The following is a 22,845-nucleotide window of genomic DNA, read 5'->3' as shown; positions in this document are numbered from 1 at the left end:
CAGCCACTTATTTCCTCTATTTAAATAAACGGAGGGAGAGGGGAGAAACATTTAGTGTTTTCACTACCCCCTTATTTTCATAATATTCAATAATTACTTTTAAAATATAAACTCCAGCAGAGAATTCCCTTATAAAAACAGATTTGAGTCAGGTGTGGTGGTGCACGCTTGTAATTCCAGCACTTGGGAGGCGGAGACAGGAGGATCGCAGGTTCGTGGCCAGCCTCAGCTACTTGCGATCCCTTCCTCAACTTAGATCCTGTTTCAAAATAAATAATAAAGCCAGGCGTGGTGGCACACGCTTTTAATCCCAGCATTTGGGAGGCTGAGACAGGAAGATCATGGTTCGTGGACAGCCTCAGCTACTTAGTGAGGCCCTCCGCAACTTAGAGACCCTGTTTCAAAATAAAAAATAAAAAATAGGGCAGGGGGTGTAGCTCCGGGGCCGAATACCCCTGGGTTCCATCCATAGACTCACAAAAAAAAAAAAAGAAAGAAAGAAAGAATAAAAAATTGGACATAGGCCCTTAGGCTGGGCGTGGTGGCACACGCTTGTAATCCCCGCACTTGGGAGGCGGAGACGGGAGGATGGCGCGGGTTCGGAGCCAGCCGCGCTGGAGTAAGAGACCCTGTTTCCAGATAAAAATATAACATAGGTCTGGGAGTGTAGCCCGGAGGTAGAAAGGCTTCTAGGAATCCCAGTACCACCAATAAATAAATAAATAATTAACTAATTAAAATTAAAAAATGGACTTAAGGGTATAGGTTGAAGGCAGAATGCCCCTGGGTTCAATAACCAGTAACACACACACACACGGCTAGGGGATACAATAGAATCAAGAGTTTGAATAGTGAAGATCTTTTCTGAAGAGCTTCTACTGAGGGCAGAAGTCATTCTCTTTCTGCAAAGGATGTGCCTTTTATCAGGATACTGAGTGGCATGATTCCTCTGTGTCCACCTAAACCATGAGCTCACGTTCGAGTTTGCAAGTTGAGAGAACCAGATGTCTTGACATTTCGACATCCTTGGTCCCTTCCCGGCGTTGGGAGGAAATCACGTCTCTCTTGGAGGGTGTTGAATTTTTAACAGTGTTTCCCCAGGAACTTGATTTCGACCAAGTTTGACAAAAGGATAATGCTTTGCGATACAGCAGCCGCTGAGGTAGTAAGTTATATAATGTCAGAAGTGGATGGCATTTCTAGCACTCAGGAAAATGTTTCTAACACATTCAATGTGTTTCCAAAAAAAATTGTGGAGTGGTTACTGACACGGTTTTAGGATGGCCCGATGACCTCCATTTCAAGCCATCTTTTAAGACCCTTGACATTTACTAACCTAGACCACTTAGGTTTCTGGAATCCACGGTCAAAGCAAAATACCAACAATGCCATCTCTTCTACTACTTTGTAAGCTTTCCCCAGACTCATCCGCCAAGGTCACCTCTCCCCGTCCTGCGTCTGCACAACATCATAGACACACTTTTCCTCACAGTGTGGTACTTTCTAGCCGCTCCAATCACTGTGATTTATATCTACACCTCTTCTGCAGCCACTAAGCCATTTCAGAATCTTAACAGGCATTTGGAGAGAGATGAGTGGACGGGTGAGTTAGTGCCTGAGATGCATAGTGTACCTCCATTTTTAGAGATGCAGTCTATAGCTCTGTTTATAGACTAGGGCTATCACCTACCAAAAAAATGCAACACTAAGCAAACAACAACAACAAAACAAATGACCAAATTAAGAAAAAAAAAAGACAATTGAACTGAATGCACATTTCTCAAAAAAAAAAACCCCAGAAATATAAATGGCTAATAAGTAAGTATTCAACATCATTAGCAATCAGGGAAACACAAATCAAAACTGCACCGAGATTCCATCTCACTCCAGTCAGGATGGCAGTCAGCAAGAATACAGACAGGAATAAATGCTAGTGACGACGTGGGGGAGAGAGGAAGCCTTATACACTGTTGGTGGGATTGCAAATTAGTGCAGCCGCTGTGGAGATCAGCCTTGGGGTTCTTCAACAACTACAAGGGGACCCACCGCAGGACCAAGCTACCACTCTTGGGTATCTTTCCACAGAAATTGGAGTCAGAGTATTATAGCGATCCATGCATATTCACTGCTTATAACAGCACAATTCACAACAGCCACATTATGAAACCAGCCTAGGCGTCCATCAACGGCTGAACGGGTTGTAAAATGATGGTATATATACACAATAGAATCTCCTTCAGCCATAAAGAAGGACAAAGTTGTATCATTTGTAGGAAAGTGAACAGAGCTCCAGAATACGACGCCGGTCTCAGAACGTGAAAAGCTATATGTTTTCTGTCCTCTGTGGAAGCTACAGAGAATTTGGGAAACAAAAGAGGCTTTGGTTAAAGGAAGAGAGATTCCAGTGAAGTAGTGAAAGAGGATTAAGGAAGGCAGATGGGGGAGGAGTTTGATGAGATAACAGTTCAAATGATGGTACGTACATATATCAAATTACCAACACGAATATCAACAGCAAGGCGGAGTGCGGCGTGGAACTCACCCAGTGTGGTGTGCATGTCTGTCCCTATCACTCTGAACCTCATCATGATGTGTAATGGCAATGCACCAATAAAAAAAATATACAGAATAAAATAAAACGCCGGGCGTGGCGGCGCACGCTTGTCATCCCAGCATTCGGGAGGCTGAGACCAGAGGATCGCGGTTCGCGGACAGCCTCAACTACTTAGCGAGGCCCTCTGCAACTCAGTGAGACCCTGTTTTAAAATAAAGAAGAAAAATTGGGCAGGGGGTGTAGCTTGGAGGTCAAATGCCTCTGGGTTCCATCCCCAGACCCTCAAAAAAAAAATAAAAATAAAAAATAAAATAAAAACAATTCATCTCCATATTGACTATTGTTTTGTGGGAGTAAGATGGAGACACCTACCCTTCTTATATAGGAATAAATGTTTCTATACTCTAAAATATGAAGGTCAATAAGAGAAAGGGCAACAGCCTAATCAAGTTCACACCGCTCAGATTAAACACGGTAAGACAACCCTTTACCCTACGTAAGACACTGACCCTGCGTCCTAGACACTGCCTCTGTATCCTGCAGGTGGGGTGGAAAATTATATGAACAGCCCTATGAAAGTCATCCAGACAACCCCAAAGAGGAGCCATCTGGCCCAAGCGCCAAGTACCCAGAGGTAGAAGAAATGGCCTCTGTCCTCAGGGTGCTTGGAACGTCCCAGAAAATGAGGAGACATCCCAGGACTATCCTTGTTCTCTGGAAAATTTTCCGATATTACTTCTTTGAAAAGATTGTTGATTCCTTTGGTTTCACCTTCTATTTTTTTTTCTCTTCTATGCCTATTATTCTTAGGTTAGCCCTTTTAAGATGGGCCCATATCTCTTCGATGTCCAATTCATGCTGTTGAATTTTTTTTCTAAATTATATACTATGAGCTTGTTTTTGGAGTGATCATCTTCTAAGAGCAAGATTTAAATCACAAATGGGCTCAATATAATCACAAATATTTTCATGACTTGGTTTGGAAAGTCGGGAGGGATTCTAATTGGTTTGCCGCTGACTGTCACTTGGTCTTTGGTTTTTGTTGCCTTTAAGATTCTCTCCTTGGCTTCTGCATTGGTCAGTTTGACTGTTATGTGGCATGGTGGACCTTTTCTCTGATCTTATCTAAAGGGGGTTCTCTAAATTTCCTGTGCCTGTGTATCAACCTCTTGTTCTATGTTTAGAAAAATTTCTGCTATTACTTCTTTGAAGAGATTGTTGATCCCTTTGATTTCACCTTCTATTCCCTCTTTTATGCCTATAATTCTTAGTTTAACTCTTTCAAGATGGACCCATATCTCTTCAATGTCCATATGCCGTCGAATTGTTTTTTTTCCAAATTATATATGATGCTTTTGTTTGTGGACTGATCATCTTCTAAGAGCGAGATTCTATCCTCCATGTGATCTAATTGATTGTTTATACTTTGAATTGATGCCTTCACTTAAGTGTTCTTATAAGAGGAAGGCAAGAGGGCTGGTATTAGGGACGATGAGAGGAAAGAAGCAGAGGTCACAGAGAGAGAAAGGTAGTGTAGTGGTTTAGAGCTGGAGAGTTTCCCCAAAGCTCATGTGTTGAAGGCTGGCTCCCAATGGAGCTATATTAAGGGTTACGTATGGACAGAAGAGATCAAAGAGGCATGGCCTTGATGACTCTATCTGTCCCATTGCCTGCCTCTCTCTCTCTCTCTCTCTCTCTCTCTCTCTCTCTCTCTCTCTCTCCCAGCTTCCATGAGCTGAACAGTCCTCCCCCCAACATCCCAACATATCCCTTTTTCTATGATGTTTTTGCCTTGAAGCTTGCTAACCATGGATTAAACCTCTGCAACCATGAGCCAAATAAAATCTTTCCCACTCTAAATTATGGTTGTCAAGTATTTTGTTCACGGTGCTGAAATAAAGCTGACTGATTGAGGAGCTTTGCAGATACTGAATTGTCGGCTTTAAAGATGGAGCGGGGCTATAAGTTGAGAAATTCAGGAAGACTCTAGAAGATGTGAAGGCAGGTAAATGGATTCTTTCACCAGGCTCGCAGAAGGAAGGGGCCCCGCTGATTCGTGCATGGTAAACCAGGGAGACATCCACGTTGGGTTTCTGCATTCTACATGTGTTTTGTTTTAAGCCACTAAGCCATGCAGAGTGGAAGAAAAGTTCTTATATTCAATATCATGGGGCTATATTTACACTTGAGAACACACCATCATCCATTCTCATGTCTTGACCTGAAATGTACGATTTTAAGTTCTCTGGGAGATGCTGACAGAAAGAGCCATTTGGGCTTTCTGACCGTCCAACGCCCAGTACACTAAGAAGTCCTTTATATCACGAGCAGCGGAGGCACAGAAGAGCTCTGGTATTGGGAAGAAGGAGGAGGTAAAGGTTCAGAGCTCAAAGCCATCAGCCTCTCTTACCTTTGTAGATTCCATTACTGCCGCCATGAACCTCTCCTTTGTTACTGAGTTCTTCAACGTGGGCTCCGTGGTCCGACGTGAAGTAGACCAGGGTATTGTTAGCCAGTTTCAGCTCATCTAGAACGTTCAAGATCTGCCCTGGAAGAGAGAAGAGTCCGTGTTAACCAAGTTCAATTGTCGAGAAAGGACAGGACACAGCCGCCTTCCTCGGCTGGGTGGTCAATTTCTCCAGCCAGGAAGTCAATGTTTCTACACACTGCGGTAATGCATGTGTATCTATGTTCATAGCCGCACAATTCACCATCGCCAAACTATGGAACCAGCCAAGATGTCCATCAACAGATGAATGGATTACAAAACTGTGGGATATGTACACAACGGAATTTTACTCAGCCATCAAAAAAAAACTCAATTACATCATTTTCAGGGAAATGGATGGAACTGGAGGACATTCTGCTAAGCGAGATTAGTCAGTCACAAAAAATAAGTAATCAGATACCTTCCCTAATATGTGAGAGTTAGGGAGAAATGGGTCATAGGAGGAACTCTTGAAAGAGGAAATCCTATAGAGGAGCAAACAAGACAACCTAAAGGAGGAGAAAGGAGGGGGGAAGAGGAAAATCTCTAAAACACACAATGTACTTAAACATATCGAAGTCAACCACTAAACCGAGCGAGGGAGGGACGGACGGGGAGGGAACTGGGTAGGGGTTAAATCAGTGATGTGTACATGTATATACACACAAGTTTTTTACCCCAATATGATGTATGAATATAATGCACCAATAAAAAATTAAAAATTAAAAAAAAAGAATATTATCCAGAAGACCGGTTGTGCCAGTGTTCACAGAAGGAACGCCAAGGACATGCAGTCGTTGACTTCAGTGTCCTTCAGACGCACGGCTGATCCTGCAGGGAAACCTGGTGGAGTATTCTAGAAGTACCCAGGATCATTGATCGTAAGAAACTTCAGGGAAAATGCCAGAAGACAGAGGCTAAATCACTGCTGTCACCAGCTGGACAGGAACAACCTAGGATCTAAGAAAACCGTCAATGGTCCTTTAAGATGAAAACCATCTACGGTCCTTTTAGATGAACAAATATGTCTAGTACACATTTCATGATAAATTCTATCTCTCTCTCTCAAAATGTATGATCAATTATTTCCCCTCTTTATACAATACAATATAATATAATTTAATAATACTTAGAATGGAAACCTGTCCCTTTTATAATACTAGGAATGGACTCCCACCAGCTTCCTCCCTCTCTCTCTCTCTCTCTCTCTCTCTCTCTCTCTCTCTCTCTCTCTCTCTCTCTCTCTTTCTCTCTCTCATGGAGATGGAAACCAGGGATGTTCTACCTCTGAGATATACCCCCCGCCAGTCCCTTTATTTTTATTTTGAAACAGGATCTCAGTAAGTTGCTGAGGCTGGTCTCAAACCTACCATGCTTCTATCTCAGCCTCCCAGGTACTGGGATGACAGTCATGTGCTACCAAGCCCGGTCCAATCCATTTTAATTTTATTTTGACACAAGGTCTCACTAAGTTGCCCAGGCTGGCCTCAGACATATAATCCTCCTTCCTTCATGTCCTAAATTGCTGGGATTACAAGCATGTACCCCTGCACACTGTGTAAGTTTCCTCTTTAAAATTAACAGTAGTTATCAAAGTCTACAACTCACTGTCATGACTACCACTATTCCTCAGACTTCTTCCGGTCCTTGCCTTCTTTCCCCAAGCCTAATGTTGCCTATTATCCCCAATTCACACTGAAAATAGCAATAGTAATAGCAACAACAACAGAATAATTTTCTGCCAGGTGTTGGGTACCCTCTATCATCAAAGGGTTGCGCTTCATGTTGTCTGGGTTAGACCACGCCAAATCCCATGTGGACAGAGAATGGGCTCCAGTTTACGGATAAAAAAGCAGTGATGCCTTAAGAAGATGAGGAAACCTGTTGAGCGCAGACAGTTAAGAAGTAGGAGAAGCGGAGAAGAGTTACGTCTGATTCCCAAGTTCAAATTCTCGGGATAGTGGCTGAGCTCAGTGAGAATCGCGGTAGCCGGGTGTGGTGGCTCACGCTTGTAATCCCACCGCTTGGGAGGCTGAGGCAGGAGGGTTGCAGGTTGGAGGCCAGCCTCAGCAGTGTAGGGAGACCCTCACCAACCTAGCGAGACCCTGTTTCATAACAAAATATGAAATAGGTCTGGGGGTACAGCTCAGAGATAGAATGCCCCTAGGTTCTATTTCTAGTACTAGAAAAAAAAAAAAAGGAAGGGAGGAAGGAAGGAAGGAAGGAAGGGAGGAAGGGAAATAGGGAGGGAGGAAGGGGCAAAATTTCAGAGAGATATAGTCATATACTGACAGAAGATAAAGTGATGTAATGGAAAATAACAAGAAATGGTACATTTTAAAAGTTATATAGGATGCCGGGCGTGGTGGCGCACGCTTGTGATCCCCGCGCTTGGGAGGCGGAGACAGGAGGATCGCGCAGGTTCGAAGCCAGCAGCTGGCTTAAGGGACCCTATTTCCAAGTAAAAAAAATTATAAAAAAATAGGTCTGGGAGTGTAGCCCAGAGGTAGAAGGGCTTCCAGGAACCCCAGTACCACCAAATAATAAAAAATAAAAATAAAAAATATAATAAAAAATAAATAAAATATAAAATAGGTCTGGGAGTGTAGCTCGGAGGTAGAAGGGCTTCCAGGAAACCCAGTACCACCAAAAAAAAAAAAAAAAAATTATATAGGATGATGGCCACGCCCTCAGGGACCCACCTTCTCCAGCCTAGGTAAACGCTCAGTAAAACCATCACAATGGGTTTATTCACTGCTAAGACTACAGACCTCGTAACTTAAGTGTATCAGCTCTGAACATAAACCCATGAGCTCACTAGGGGACATTCTACACCCGAACATAAACAGAGGGGTTCTCTTAGTTACTAGAAGATGACCATATAAACAACTGACCGGCTACAAGGTCACCAGAGGTCGACGTTGCCACAGAAATAACTAAACATGAGATGCTGGATACATCGGATCCAGCCCTGTCGACGTCACCCCGCCACCCCAGTTCCCGGAAGAGAGGAAGGAGGACCACAGCGTTGCCTCCCCACAGGGGACGCAGAGACATCTGCGAGGCGAAAACAAAACCCAAGACATTTGTTGCAAGAAACGTTTGCGCTGTTTGACTGCAAATGCCAAGAGCTGGGCCAGGCTCACTCTTTCTCAATTTTTTTTAAGCTGAAATGATAAACATCCCCGGAACCTGTACCCTATACATAAATGTCACACGCAGGGCCCAGTGAGGAGACACCTGAGGGCACTTTCGGTAACGCGTCTCCCACCATCAGTCACCGCCCGGCGGCGCAGACACTGATTGTGCGCTTGGGTGTAATAGGCTCCGAGGTTCTGGAGCCGGGATATGAAATCAGGCCTTCATTTCTTTGCACATGGTAATGAGTTTAACGAGTTGAAATATATGTGAATGAAAAAAAAAAAGACTCCTTTTGTTTATATATAAGTTTTTTGTGTGAAATACGGACAGGGCCAGGCATGATGACACACACCCGTCATCTCAGTACTAGGGAGGCTGAGGGAGGTTCGAGGCCAGCCTCAGAAGCTTAGCAAGGCCCGCGGCATCTTAGCAAGACCTTGGTTTAAAATATAAAAAGGGGCAGGGATGTAGTTCAGGGGTAGAATGTCCCTGACTTCAATACCCAGTACAAAACAAACAAAGAAACCAAAAAATAAATGGGCCTTTAGCCAGACACAATGGTGCATGCCTATAATCCCAGCACTTGGGAGGCTGACACAGAAGGATCACAGGTTTGAGGCCAGCCTCAGCAGCTCGGTGTGACCCTGTTTCAAAATAAAAACTAAGCCGGGCGCAGTGGCGCACGCTCATGATCCCCGCGCTTGGGAGGCTGTGACAGGAGGATGGCGCAGGTTCGAAGCCAGCCTCGGCTACTTAGTGAGGCTCTCGGCAATTTAGTGAGACCCTGTTTCCAAATAAAATACAAAATAGGTCTGGGAGTATAGCCCGGAGGTAGAAAGCCCTGGGTTCCATCCCTAGTACCACAATAAATAAATAAATAAATAAATAAATAAATAAATAAATAAATAAAAATAGGACTGAGAGTGCTTGGAGATAGAATGCTCTTGGGTTCAATGTTCAATACTAAGCAACACACACACACACACACACACACACACACACACACACACACCACATTAAGAGTTTTACTCTTAAGCATTACAATGAATTCCTGGTATTTTAATTGCTATAATCAAAAGGCCAAGTGACCATATACCTTGCTTTCAGATAACATTTTCCTTCTGTATATTTAGAAACATCATAGCTCAAAGAAAATGCTGTTTAAAAAAATGTCTTGATAAAAAACTGTGGCTTCAAGCCGGGCGTGGTGGCGCACGCCTGTCATCCCGGCACTTGGGAGGCTGAGACAGGAGGATCGCGGTTCTCGGACAGCCTCGGGTACTTAGCGAGGCCCTCCGAAACTCAGATTCTGTTTCAAAATAAAGAATAAAATGTAGGGCTGTGGGTGTAGCTTGGAGGTAGAATGCCCCTGGGTTCCATCTCCAGTAACACGCACACACAAAAATGTGGCTTCTGCCAGCATGGTGGTGCCTGCCTGTAATCCCAGTACTTGGAGGCTGAGGTCGGAGGTTCGCAGGTGGGAGGCTAGCCTTTGCAACCTAGTGTGATCATCAGCACCTTAGACGCTGTTTGAAAACTAAAAATAATTACGGACTGAGGACGCAGCTCACGGGTAAAATGAGGTGTCGGGTCCGCACCACCACGCTGGGTTTGAGCTATTTTCATGGCGGATAAAACTACACTTGTGTTTATGGACAGACTCCTTCAAACATCCTTCCTTCTATCTGAATACCCCTGTCTGGACATTTCCTCTCAATTCCCATATCTCAAATAAGTGTGAAAACATATTTAGTGTGAGCCTATTCTTCTATGTCTGCCCACGGGCATGATGGTCTTGCTTCTTATTGTTGTTACTTACACCCGAGGCTAGGGTTAATACCAAAGGACGAGGCTGAGGCCGTGATAGAGGCAGAAAAGACAGACAATTGGGCTCAAAGTTCTCAGAAATCGTCTCATTTCTGATTTCCTTTCAACTGCCGGCTTTCCCCGAAAACACGCTCTGGTTGCTGAGCCGGGCGGATTTCATACCAGCATCTCATTTCTAAAGCCCAGAGCCCATTAACCATTTAATTTTTCATAAGATTGATCCTCTAAGAGGTCTAATGTATTCCTCTCCTCAAAATTCTGAAGGGAAACGTCCCCTGAGAACAAACGGGCCCCGGCGATTCCTGATTTCAGGGCGATGGATTGCGAGCCAGAGGTCTGCAAATATTATTTTTTTTTTCCGGTAAGGTTCTCCAGGTATAATGATACCAATTTATACAGGTTGATAGTGTTGAATTGCCAGCGGTGGGCTGCGGGATAGCTTATCCACAGAATGTTTTATTTCCAAAGCTATCTTACCCTCTTTCCACCCCAGAATGAATCAAATCCAGAAAATAAGCCATTTCCAGAGCACTTTGTTATTTAAGGGGAGACAAGAGGAGCTATTTATCCTCAGCATGAGGGTTTCCCGGCCAGACATTTTGTTATCCTAAGGAAGAAAACTTGAAAATGAGGGGATGTGAGGTTTTTCTGCAGCCCAGCGTGGATATGGTAGGGCAAGGGCGGAGTCTAGAGAATTCTTCAATTTCTTTTGTGCAGTCCACAAACCGGTGCTAAGTCACAGCTCAGAGTAAGCCAGGCTGAAAAATAATTAATTGTCTGAAAATTGCCTGCAAAACACTTGGACCAAGACCACGGCTTCCGCACACAAACCTTTCACTCGGACAGTGGAACTAAAACAGCCGCATGCCTAATTAGAGCCGTGCTATTTCAGTTAATTTAGCTGTTTTATTTTTCTTTGTCAAGGTGGGTGGATTCAGGCAAAATATTGGAGCGAACTGCTGTAAGGGAGCTGTGGGCACTGGGGAAGCACTGGGCTCATTTAAAAAATAAAATAAAATAAAATAAAATAAAATAAAAGTGCCTGGCGTGGTGGCAGGTTTGAGGCTGGCCTCACATAAAGAGCTGAGACTCTCGGCAACTTAGAGAGACACCCCCCCTTTTTTTTGGTGGTACTGGGGCTCCTGGAAACCCTTCTACCTCCAGGCTACACTCCTAGACACCAATTTTTTATATTTTTATTTGGAAACAGGGTCTCTTAAGCCAGCGAGGCTGGCTTTGAACCTGCGCCATCCTCCTGTCTCCGCCTCCCAAGCGCGGGGATGACGAGTGTGCCCACCACGCCCGGAAGGGAGACTCTCTTTTAAAATAAAAATAAAATAGGGCTGGGGGTGTGGCTCAGAGGAAAAATGCCCCTGGGTTACATTCTCAGGATTACAAAGAAAGAGAGAGAGAGAGAGAGAGAGAGAGAGAGAGAGAGAGAGAGAGAGAGAGAGAGAGAGAGAGAGAGGACACAGAGAGACTGAGGAGGAGGAGGAGGGGGAGGGGGAGGGGGAGGGGGAGGAGGAGGAGGAGGCAAAGCAGGAGGAGAAGAGGAAGAAGGAGGAAAAAGAGGAGGAGGAGGAGGAGGAGAAGGGAAGGAGAAGGAGGAGGAGGAATTGGAGGAGGAAGAGGAGGAAGAAGAGGAAGAGGAGGAGGAGGAAGAAGAGGAAGAGGAGGAGGAGGAGGAGAAGAAGGAGAAGGAGGAGGAATTGGAGGGGGAGGAAGAGGAGGAACAAGAGGAAGATGAGGAAGAGGAGAAGGAGGAGGAGGAGGAGGAGGAGGAAGAAAGGCAGGAAGGAGAAAGGGAAGGAGAGAAAGAAAGAAAATAAAAAATCTTTTGTAATAGTCACCCACCATGAAAAATTAAGGAGTAATTTCCACCTACTCATCATAACTCTAGAAAAAAAGTAGAAAACCCTACATAGCTCCCCTACAACTATTGGTCCTTTATCTGACCAATGAGTGGGTTGAGGGTGGGACTCCTAAATTCTCACAGAGGCTGGAGAATTTTTCCCCCCCTGTGGCATGGGGGATGGAACCCAGGGACATTCTAATTCTGAGCTACAGCCCCAGCCCTTTTGATCTTGAAGCAGGGTCTCACTATGTTGCTGAGGTTGACCTTGAAACTGCCATCCTCCTGGACCAGCCTCCCAAGCACTGGGAAGAAAAATATTTCCACTAAACCTGGAGAGGCTGGAGATTGAAGAGAGAGAGGTCAGATAGGATATTTGTACCACTGCTACTGGCTAAGACCATTCATCAGCCATGTAAAATGTTTGGTGTTAGGCGAAGGAAGGGGTCCACATGGCTGTGATGTGATGCTCCCCTGTACCCTGGACTGTGTGTGAGGCACAGGGAAATTCTGCTGTCTTGGGCTCCGGAGAGGCAATTCTTGGTTAGTTTATGTCAGATCGGAAGCATAAGCAATATCCCATATCTCAGGACCCATCTCTCACCGCACAGAGATTTATCATCTCTAGTAAGAAGCAATGTCCACCTAATGGAGGTGAATTCAATGTACTATTTCTTCCTGAAAGAAATGGTCATGACTTAACAAAACTTCAGCCCCGATCTTTCTCCTTAATCTGAAAATCAGGGGGACCCTACAGATGGGATACTTGCAAACATACAATTTATCTATAAGAAAGAAACAAGTGAGCCGGGCGTGGTGGCGCACGCTTGTAATCCCAGCATTTGGGAGCAGAGACCAGAGGATCACAGTTTGCGGACAGCCTCAGCTACTTAGTGAGGCCCTCTGCAACTCAGTGAGACCCTGTTTAAAAAATAAAAGACTAGCCGGGCGTGGTGGCGCGCGCTTGTCATCCCCGCGCTTGGGAGGCGGAGACAGGAGGATCGCGCAGGTTCGAAGCCAGCCTCGCTGGCTTAGGAGACCCTGTTTCCAAATAAAAATATAAAATAGGTCTGGGAGTATTGTCCGGAGGTAGAAGGGTTTCTAGGAACCCCAGTACCACCAATATAAAATAAAATAATAAAAATAAATAAATAAATAAATAAATAAATAAATAAATAAAATAAAAGACTAAAAAATAGGGCTGGGGTTGGTGTAGCTCGGAGGGAGAATGCCCCTGGTGTAGCTCGGAGGGGTTCCAACCACAGTACCAAAAAAAAAAAAAAAAAAAAAAGATAGAACCAACTTCAAAAGTTTATAAATGGCACAAAAAAGTGTGGGAAGATTATTGATAATACTGGCCCTCAGTGAAAAGTTAATAAGGAATACAAATGGCCAATAAATACAGGAGAGAATGTTTAACGTCATCAGCAACCAAGGAGATGCAAATCAAAACTGCACCGAGATTCCGTCTAACTCCGATCATAATAGCAGTAACCAAGAAGTCCAACAACAATAAGTGCTGGCGCCGATGTGGGGAAACAGGAACTCTGCTATACTGTTGGTGGGATTGAAAATAAGAGCAGAGTTGCAATGGAATTCAGTGTGGAGATTCCTCAGAAAACTGGGACTGGTTTCACCATAGGACCCAGCGATCTCTCTCCAGGGGGATCTTTCCCAAGAGACTGAAGTCTGCAAAGTGTATCTGAAGTATATCTGAAATCAGAAAAGTATATTATAGTGCTGCTAGAAACATGATATCCATGTTTATACAGCATAATCCACAACAGCCGAATTAGGGAGCCAATCTAGGTGTCTGTCCACGAATGAATGGGGAAAGGAAATGTGTGTGTACACACACAATGGAATTTTACCCAGACACAAAGAACAACCAAATTACATCATTTGCAGAAAAAAAATGGAGACAACCAGAGAAGATGATGCTGAGATTAGCCAGCTTCAGAAAGTGAAGACCTAGCCGGGCGTGGTGGCGCACGCTTGTCATCCCCGCACTTGGGAGGCTGAGACAGGAGGATCGTGGGTTTGAGTACGGCCTCAGCAACTTAGTGGTGGTGCAGCCTTATAATCCCCGCGCTTGGGAGGCTGAGACAGGAGGATCGCACAGGTTCGAAGCCAGCCTCAGGTACTGAGTGAGGCTCTCGGCAACTTAGAGAGACCCTCTTTCCAAATAAAATATAAAATAGGTCTGGGAATATAACCTGGAGGTAGAAAGCCTCTGGGTTCCACCCCCAGAAAGAGAAAAAAATAAATTTGATTGGACCAATGAATGCTATGTGCAGATATGGAAACATCACATCAAACCCCGTTGACCTGTGCAATTGATATTTGTGAATAAACAGAAGACAAAAACCTTACACAAAGGAAAAAATAGTCTACCGCCAAAAAACAAATATAGATAAAATAGGATTATAATCAGCATTCTAAAAGCTGATGACAGACCTCCCCCCCCCCCAAAAAAAAGACAAAATTTCTCTGGGGGAGGAGGGCTGTTTTTTGGTATTGTTTGTTGTGGCATTTGACTTGGAAACACTTTTCAAGAAAAATAAGCAAAATGGGGTAACAGTATGGAACCAACCTAGGCTAACCAATGGCTAATAAATGGCTAACGAAAATGTGCTTTGTACACACAATGAAATATTATTATTATTATTATTATTATTATTATTATTATTGGTATTAAATGGAACCAGGGGGCATTTTACCTCTGAACTGCACCCCCAGTCCTATTTTTATTCTATTATCATTATTATTATTATTATTATTATTATTATTATTATTACTAGTAGTAGTAGTAGTAGTAGTATTACTATTTGCAATACTCGGGGTGGAACCCAGGGGCATCTACTTCCAAGCTATACCCCCAGCCCTATTTTTTATTCTTTATTTTGAAACAGGGCTCACTGAGTTGCAGAGGGCCTCGCTAAGTAGCTGAGGCTGGCTTTGAACCGCGATCCTCCGGTCCCAGCCTCCCGAATGCTGGCAGTCTCTGATCTTTGGACTTTTCCATTTCTTCAGAGCCTGCATATCCACTGATTCCAGAATCATCCCTTTTGTGATTTTACCCATTTCTTCATCTCTCAGTTACCTAAAAATTCCATTCCAAACTTGTTCAGAAGATATTCCTGATAACGTCCAAACACCTACGTTTTCAGAAAAATAAGCAAAGGTGTAGACGAGCTTATGCAATTTTTTTTTTTCATTCTGCCTAGCCGACTTACACCGGTAATCAAGACCTTTTTCTTAGAATAAAGATTCCTTAAGTGCATTCTTATTATACATCAGAGTTCCTGAAAACTTAGTGGGTTTATTACCTACAGATCCTGCTAAAATATAATGGTTCTGATTGAGCTATTGTGGGGTGGGGTCTGAAGACTCCGATTTCTAAAAAAGGGTCTACATGACGCTCACAATGAAAACTTCTCTGAAGACTCTGATTTCTAAAAAAAAGAAAAAAAAAGCCTACATGGTGCTCACAACGAAAACTGCTTACACCTTGAGAAGAAAGTTAGTAAGCGATGAAATATATAATCAAATGGGGATAATCGACATTGCAGAAATCTGAAGAACTACACGTTCATAAGCGCTGACACGAATTTGGGACACTGGAACATATAACTTCCATCCACATGAGTAAAAATAAGACAGATATAATCAGAATAATCACTATAGCTAAGCTACAGAAAACACAGATTGTACTGCCGTCGTTTTATAATGAGATTGCAATATTGCCGTTCTAAACGTGGCTGTTACGGTTTCAGTATAAATGGTCCCCCAGAGAAGCTCAGTGCAGAAATGTTCAGAGGTGAAATAGTCGAATTAGGGCTCTCTCCGTTTGAGTGGATTCATGCGTTGACAGGTTAACGATGTGAATGGCTTTACGGGGTGGTAACTGTCGTAGGCTGGTCAAGTGTGGCAAAGAAAAGGTAAGCAACTGGTGATGTGGCCTGGTCTCCCTGGTCTCCATCTCTCTGTATCCTCTGTCTGTCTGTCTGTCTGTCTGTCTGTCTGTCTGTCTTTTTTCTCTTTCCCGACTGCTACGAGTTGAGCAGCTTTCCCTGCCCCACGCCACTGCCATAATATTCCCGCCCCGCCTCCAGCCAACCATGGATTGAACTATGAAACCCTGGACCCAAATAAATATTTCTTCACCCATGTTGCTCGTGTCAGGCATTTGACCACGGAGATGAAAAAGCTCACGGAAGCGGTGACCCTTTCTTTGCTAGGTTGTGGTTTTCTCAAGGTGGTGATTTCCTACCCGACCCTCTATTATTTCCTGGAAATCCATCCGTCTTCCGCTGTACCTGTGGTTACGATAATATTGTTTTTTGGGTTTTTTTTTGGTGGTACTGGGGTTCCTGGAAGCCCTTCTACCTCCAGGCTATACTCCCAGACCTATTTTATATTTTTATTTATTTATTATTATTTAGTTTATTTTTATTTATTTATTTATTTATTTATTTATTTATTTATTTATTTTTGGTGGTACTGGGGTTCCTGGAAGCCCTTCTACCTCCGGGCTACACTCCCAGACCTATTTTATATTTTTATTTATTTATTATTATTTATTTTATTTATTTTTTATTTATTTATTTATTTGGTGGTATTGGGGTTCCTGGAAGCCCTTCTACCTCTGTGCTACACTCCCAGACCTATTTTATATTTTATTTAATTTTAATTTTAATTTAATTTATTAATTTATTTATTTTTGGTGGTACTGGGGTTCCTGGAAGCCCTTCTACCTCCGGGCTACACTCCCAGACCTATTTTATATTTTTATTTGGAAACAGGGTCTCTTAAGCCGCTGGCTGGCTTCGAACCTGCGCCATCCTCCCGTCTCCGCCTCCCAAGCGCGGGGATGACAAGCGTGCCCACCGTGCCCGGCTACGATAATATTGTGATTTCCTCCATTAAGCCCATCTGTGCCCTAACCATAGCTGCGATGTATGATTTCGTCTCTGCGTTTGCACCTGCGCTCACCAGCTGGGACGCCACTTTTGCAGCTCTACGGAATTCTAATCCCCTGAATTAGCAACGAGTGGTGTCCCCCACACCCCGGCTCTCTGTAGGGTATCACATTCTCTGGAAAACAACTTCAACAACTAGAGACGGTTTTCATTCTCGCAGAACATGCCAGAGCTGGTGCAAGCATTTAATGGAATGACATTTGAGATCCGAACTACAGCAAATGTAAACACTTCAGAACATCGGACAGGAAATGTGACCTGATGTATGCTCTCTGAGCTGGGATGGAAAGTATAAACAGGGGCAGGGAATTGGCCAGGCATGGTGGCGCTTGCCTGTAATCGTAGGAGGCTGCGGCAGGAGGAACACGGGTTTGAGGCCCGCCTCGACGAGTTAGGAGGAGGCCCTTTGCAATTTGGTAAGACCCTGTTTCAAAATTAAAAATAAATAAATAATAAATAATAAATAAAGAGGGCTGGAGGTAGAGCGCCCTGGGTTCCTTCTTCAATACCACAAAATAGAATATAAAAGTCATAAAATAATAAAAAGAGTAGAGAATTGCCGGAGCCCAGGATCAACTACCACGGCTAACCAGAGGCCTCTGAAATTCTCGTTTATGATGTTTCTTTCTCTACCGCACAACCTTCTTTGCTTGTATTTTAGGACTGGATTTTTTTTTTTTTTTTGCATAGGATTTTTACCATCTGCAAAACTGAAGATATAAAATAAAAAACGATGATGCTTCCCCTTACGGCAGGTTGCAAGGAGAGCTCAAGGCGTCAGCTATAACAGAAAGGCGCCGGCTCTCCCCCTCTAGGGCCTTCCCACCGGGGAGCCGGGAAGAGCCTCTGGCCGCTACGGGGACCCTGGCGGACGTCTCAAAATAAGGCAAAAGAGTAAAAAATCAATAAAAAGCAGAAAGAGAAAATGGTACAAATATTTGTTTTCCTGTCGGGACTGTTTATCTCATCTCTGACAGTTCTACTCATTTTAACACAGACACGTGTTCACTCTGAGCAAACACGCGTTGTGTGCTTAGGGCAGAGGATTCTGACTCTCACCTCTAGTTGCTGGGATAAGATAAAACAATGTGATAAAATATAAAATATATACAATAATATGATGATTATTATTTTTTTTTCGGTACCCGGGGGCATTCGACCTCCAAGCTACACCCGTCACTATTTTTTATTCTTTGTTTGGAAACAGGGTCCTACTGAGCTGCAAAGGGCCTCCCTAAGAAGCTGAGGCTGGCCTCGAACCGCGATCCTCCTGACTCAGTTTACCAAATGCTGGGATGGCAAGAGTGTGCCACCGTGCCTACCTTGATAATTATTATGAAGAAGAACGAATATAATGATGATGATACAAGCTAGTGTTTGTGGAGGATGTTTTTGCTGACAGTTCTAAATAGATGGCCTAGCTGCGCATGGCGGTGCAGGCCTGCAATCCCGGTACTTTGGAGGCCGAGATAGGAGGATCACAGGTTTGAGGACAGCCTCAGCAATATGAAGTAAGAATCGCACTAACAGTTAAGATCCTGTTCCCCCCCCCCCCAAAAAAAAAAACAAAAAACAAAAAGAAAAGGGCTGGAGGTGTATCTTGGAGGTAAAATGCCCTCGAGTTCGATCTCCAAGATCACAGACACACATACACACACACACACACACACACACACACACACACACACAAAATACATGGCTTCATTTAATCTAATTAAGTAAGCCAATTGCTTAATTGCTTTAGTAGGTAAAGAAACACATAGAGGGGCATTGTTGAAATATATGTATATATATTTATGTAATAAATTTATAAAATGTATATGTGTATATATATTTATATTACATATATAATAAATTGTATATGTAATATAAATATATACACATATATATTTATATAATGTATATATAATAGTATATACATATAGTATATACATATATTATAATAATATAATATATAATAGTATAGCCATTACTTGGCCATGATGTAAAAGAAAGCTATATTCAAATCCTGAACCTTTATTTTTATGGTACTGGGGATTGAACCCAGGGGAATTTTTTTTTAACAGGGTCTCACTAAGTTGCTATGGGTCTATTTGCTAAGTTTCTGAGGTTAGACATCAACCCATAATCCTTCCATCTCAACCTCCCAAAGACTTGGATTATGGATGTGCCCCGCCGTGCCCAGATTAAGCTTTAAATTCTGACCTTACTTTTCAAACGCACTGATTGGTATTCAGTGGACTCTTCTTTAAAACAGCTTTAGCCCAAACCCCTGGATTCTGCCATGTCTTTTTCTTTTTTTTTTTTTTAAAGATTTAACTAGGAAACTAAGTGTGCTCATGGGAAAAGCACAGTCCTGTCCTTAGACTATAGAAATACAGCTGGAACGTAGAAATTTCGCTAGAAGAAAACGGAACGCCCTGTGTCCCAAACAGGCTTTTTTCACAGGTCCGTTGCATCTGCAGAATAGGCTTAAAATCACCAAGAACCAGGCCCCTTCTGTCCTTTAAGCTCAACAACCCAGAAACCCTATCGTGCTCCTGAGAAATGGGCTGGTGGACTGGTCGTCATACAATTTGTTTGTGAGTGGTATTCAGGCTTGAACCCAGAGGCAGTCTACCTCTGAGCTATACCCTTGGCCCTATTTTAATTTTTATTTTGAAATAGGGTCTCACTAGCCGGGCGTGGTGGCGCACGCTTGTCATCCCGGCATTCGGGAGGCTGAGACCGGAGGATCGCGGTTCGCGGACAGCCTCAGCTACTTAGCGAGGCCCTCTGCAACTCAGTGAGACCCGGTTTCAAAATAAAGAATAAAAAATAGGGCTGGGGTTGTAGCTCAGAGGTCGACTGCCCCTGGGTTCCATCCCCAGACCCACCAAAAAAAAAAAAAAAAAAAATAGCGTCTCACTAAGTTGCTGAGGATTTCTTTGGTAAGTTGCTGAGGCTGGTCTTGAACCTGCAATCCTCCTGTCTCAGCCTCCCGGCTCTGGGATGACATGTATGCACCACGGTGCTTGGCTGGTTGCTGCAATCTTATTAGGGTCATTGACTACTTCCTACATAATCCTATTTAAATTTATGGAGTCTCTTGGTTCCTTGAAGAAGTTTAGTGGCCTCTTCTCCCGTTCAACACTTACACATTTTAATTTGGGATGTAAACTGGAGGCAGAGTAATGTTAGTCCCAGGCTTTACAACATGCAAAGAAGCTTTGAGCTGTTTGAAAATGGCCACTGCCATCCCAGTCCTTGTGGAGATGAGACAGGAGCATTGCGGGTTCAGTGCAACTTAGCTGAGACCCTGTTTCAAAATGATTTTTAAGAATGAAATGAAAAGGGCTGGGAGTGTATCTCGGAAGGCAGAATGCCCCTGGGTTCAATCTCCAGCAACAAATAAAGATATAAATAAATAAATAAATTTCAAAATGGTCACATAATTATAGAATCAGTAAGCTCCAGATGTTGATATATAAGCTAAATTAATTGATAGAACCCTGAACCTGTGATCCTCTCGACTCAGCCTCCTAGGTGTTGGTAATACAGATGTGCACCACTAGGCCTGGCTCTTCTAAACACTACTGTAACGCCCCGACGATGTACTGTTTACATTTCTAGCTAAGGCCGGGCGTGGTGGCGCGCGCTTATCATCCCCGCGCTTGGGAGGCGGAGACGGGAGGGTCGCGGGTTTGAGTACGGCCTCAGCAACTTAGTGGTGGTGCAGCCTTATAATCCCCGCGCTTGGGAGGCTGAGACAGGAGGATGGCGCAGGTTCGAAGCCAGCCTCAGCTACTTAGCGAGGCTCTCGGCAACTTAGTGGGATCCTGTTTCCAAATAAAGTATAAAATAGGTCTGGGGGTATAGCCCGGAGGTAGAAAAGCCCCTGGGTTCCACCCCCAGCACCACCAAAATAAATAAATAAATAAAATAAATTTCTAGCTAAGCCTGAAAAAAATCCTCTATCTGCAGAAAGCGTGCAATTTGGTCACAAATGCAGACTCATTAGAAACCCCAGTAAGGAAACAGAAAAAGACAGAGAAAAAAATAACCCATGTAAATATATATATATATATATATATATATATATATATATATATATATATGTATTTTATCCTTATTCTTACTCTGTGGTTATTGGGGCTCCTGTCTCGATTTACTTGAAGCTTTCCATATGGGTACAGATGAAGCACATTTTCAAAATCGAGAATAGGTTAATGGAGAATGCAAGTGTACTTTTAAAGATATGGATTAATCGTTAAGAGCAAAGCCTTTTAAAATGGACACTGTCGAGAGCAATCCTTATAACTGAGTGCGGAAGAGAAGAAACACACCAGATTGAGGGGTGAATGGGCCAAAGGGTCAGGGAGCAGAAGAGTGGGAAATGACTTCAATATTTTTACCCAGAAAAGATAAGCAAACAGAGGCAATTAGGCAGGTTTTAATCTTTGTGTCCCTGGTAGCCATAACTTATCTCCGAACATATTCAGTTCCTGATAATGGCTCTCTGTAGGAATTCCAGTGCTCTAGTCTTTAAAACATTCAGAGTAAGCTGGGCATGGTGGCACATGCCTATAATCTCAGTACTCGAGAGGCTGGGACAGGAGAATCGCAGGTTCGAGGCCAGCCTTAGCAACGTAGGCCCTCCACAACTTAGTGAGAATCATTTTTCACATGAAAAATAAACAATGCTTTTCTTTATGGCCGAGTAAAATTCCGATGTGTACATATCCCATAATTTTGTAATCCATTTAGCTGTTGATGACGTCATTCTCAGGGAAATGGATGGAACCGGAGGACATTATGCTAAGTGAGATTAGTCAGTCACAAAAATAAGAAATCGGATGCTCTCCCTAATATGCGGAAGCCAGGGAGAAAAATGGGTCATAGGAGGAACTCTAGATGAGGAAGGATAAATCATAGATGAGCAAATAAGGCGACCTGAGGGGGGGGATGGGAGAGGGAAGAGGGAAATTCTCTAATGTCCATGATGTATATTCACAAACATATCAAAAGCAATCACTGAGCAAACACGAGCAGGAGGAAGGGGGAGGGAATGGGGTGCGAACTGGGGAAGGGCTAATTGGGTGATGTGTGCATGTATGTCTCCACCATTTTGTACTCCATTAAGACGTATGACTACAATGTACCAATAAAAAAAAAAGAAAAGAAATAAAGCCAGAAAAAAGCAAAAAACAATGCTAAGTTGCTGGGGCTGGTCTTGAAATGGCAATCCTCCTGTTTTAGGAGAGTGTGGCTTGGAAGTAGAATGCCCTCTGTGCTTACTCTCCAGTATCAATAAATTAAACAAACAGCCCCCCAAAATTCTACAGAAAACAAGACAATAACAACAACAAACACATACAGAGTAAAGAAGTCTAATAAACATATGTCCAGGGCTCTTGTTCAGTGGAATGAGCACTGTATTAGATAATATGTTGTCACTGGGACCAAAGCACCTGACAACCACAACTTAGAGGAGGAAATATTTATGTGGACTCAAGGCTTCAGAGGTTCACGGTTCAGTCCAGGCTGAACTCCAAGGCAGAAACATCATGGTGGTTGGGCGTAGCAAAGAAAAGATGCTCAGCTCACAGTAGTTAGAGGGGGAGAGAGAGAGAGGAGAGAGGAGAGAGGGAGAGAGGAGAGGAGAGGGAGAGAGAGGGAGAGGGGGGGAGAGAGAGAGAGAGAGAGAGAGAGAGAGAGAGAGAGAGAGAGAGAGGAAGAGAAGAGAAGAGAAGAGAAGAGAAGAGAAGAGAGGAGAGGAGAGGAGAGGAGAGGAGAGGAGAGGAGAGGAGAGGAGAGGAGTGGAGTGGAGAGGAGAGGAGTGGAGAGGAGAGGAAGAAGGAGGAGGAGGAGAAGGAGGAGGAGGAGAAGGAGAAGAAGGTGGAGAAGGAGAAGGTGGAAGAGGAGGAGAAGGAGAAGGAGGAGGAGAAGGAGAAGGAGGAGGAGAAGGAGGAGAAGAAGGTGGAGGAGGAGTAGGACAAGGAGAAGGAGAAGGTGGAGGAGG

The 22,845-nt window shown here is 43.6% G+C and overlaps 1 protein-coding gene across 1 annotated transcript in view; it reads right to left on the bottom strand.

Moving 5' to 3' along the window:
* STS (steroid sulfatase) overlaps positions 1-22,845 on the bottom strand; it is a gene marked incomplete at both ends in the record, with an annotated part of 83,049 nt that overhangs the window by 39,583 nt on the left and 20,621 nt on the right. Inside the window, one exon of the mRNA XM_080719541.1 lies at positions 4,965-5,102. Within this exon, the coding sequence (XP_080575667.1) occupies positions 4,965-5,102 (138 nt within the window). The remainder of the gene's footprint in view (positions 1-4,964; positions 5,103-22,845) is intronic.

This window comes from Muscardinus avellanarius (genome assembly GCF_963383645.1).
Source record: "Muscardinus avellanarius genome assembly, chromosome: X".
Lineage (NCBI taxonomy): Eukaryota > Metazoa > Chordata > Mammalia > Rodentia > Gliridae > Muscardinus > Muscardinus avellanarius.
Note: the sequence above shows the minus strand (reverse complement) of the source record. Positions and strands in the feature narration are given on the sequence as shown.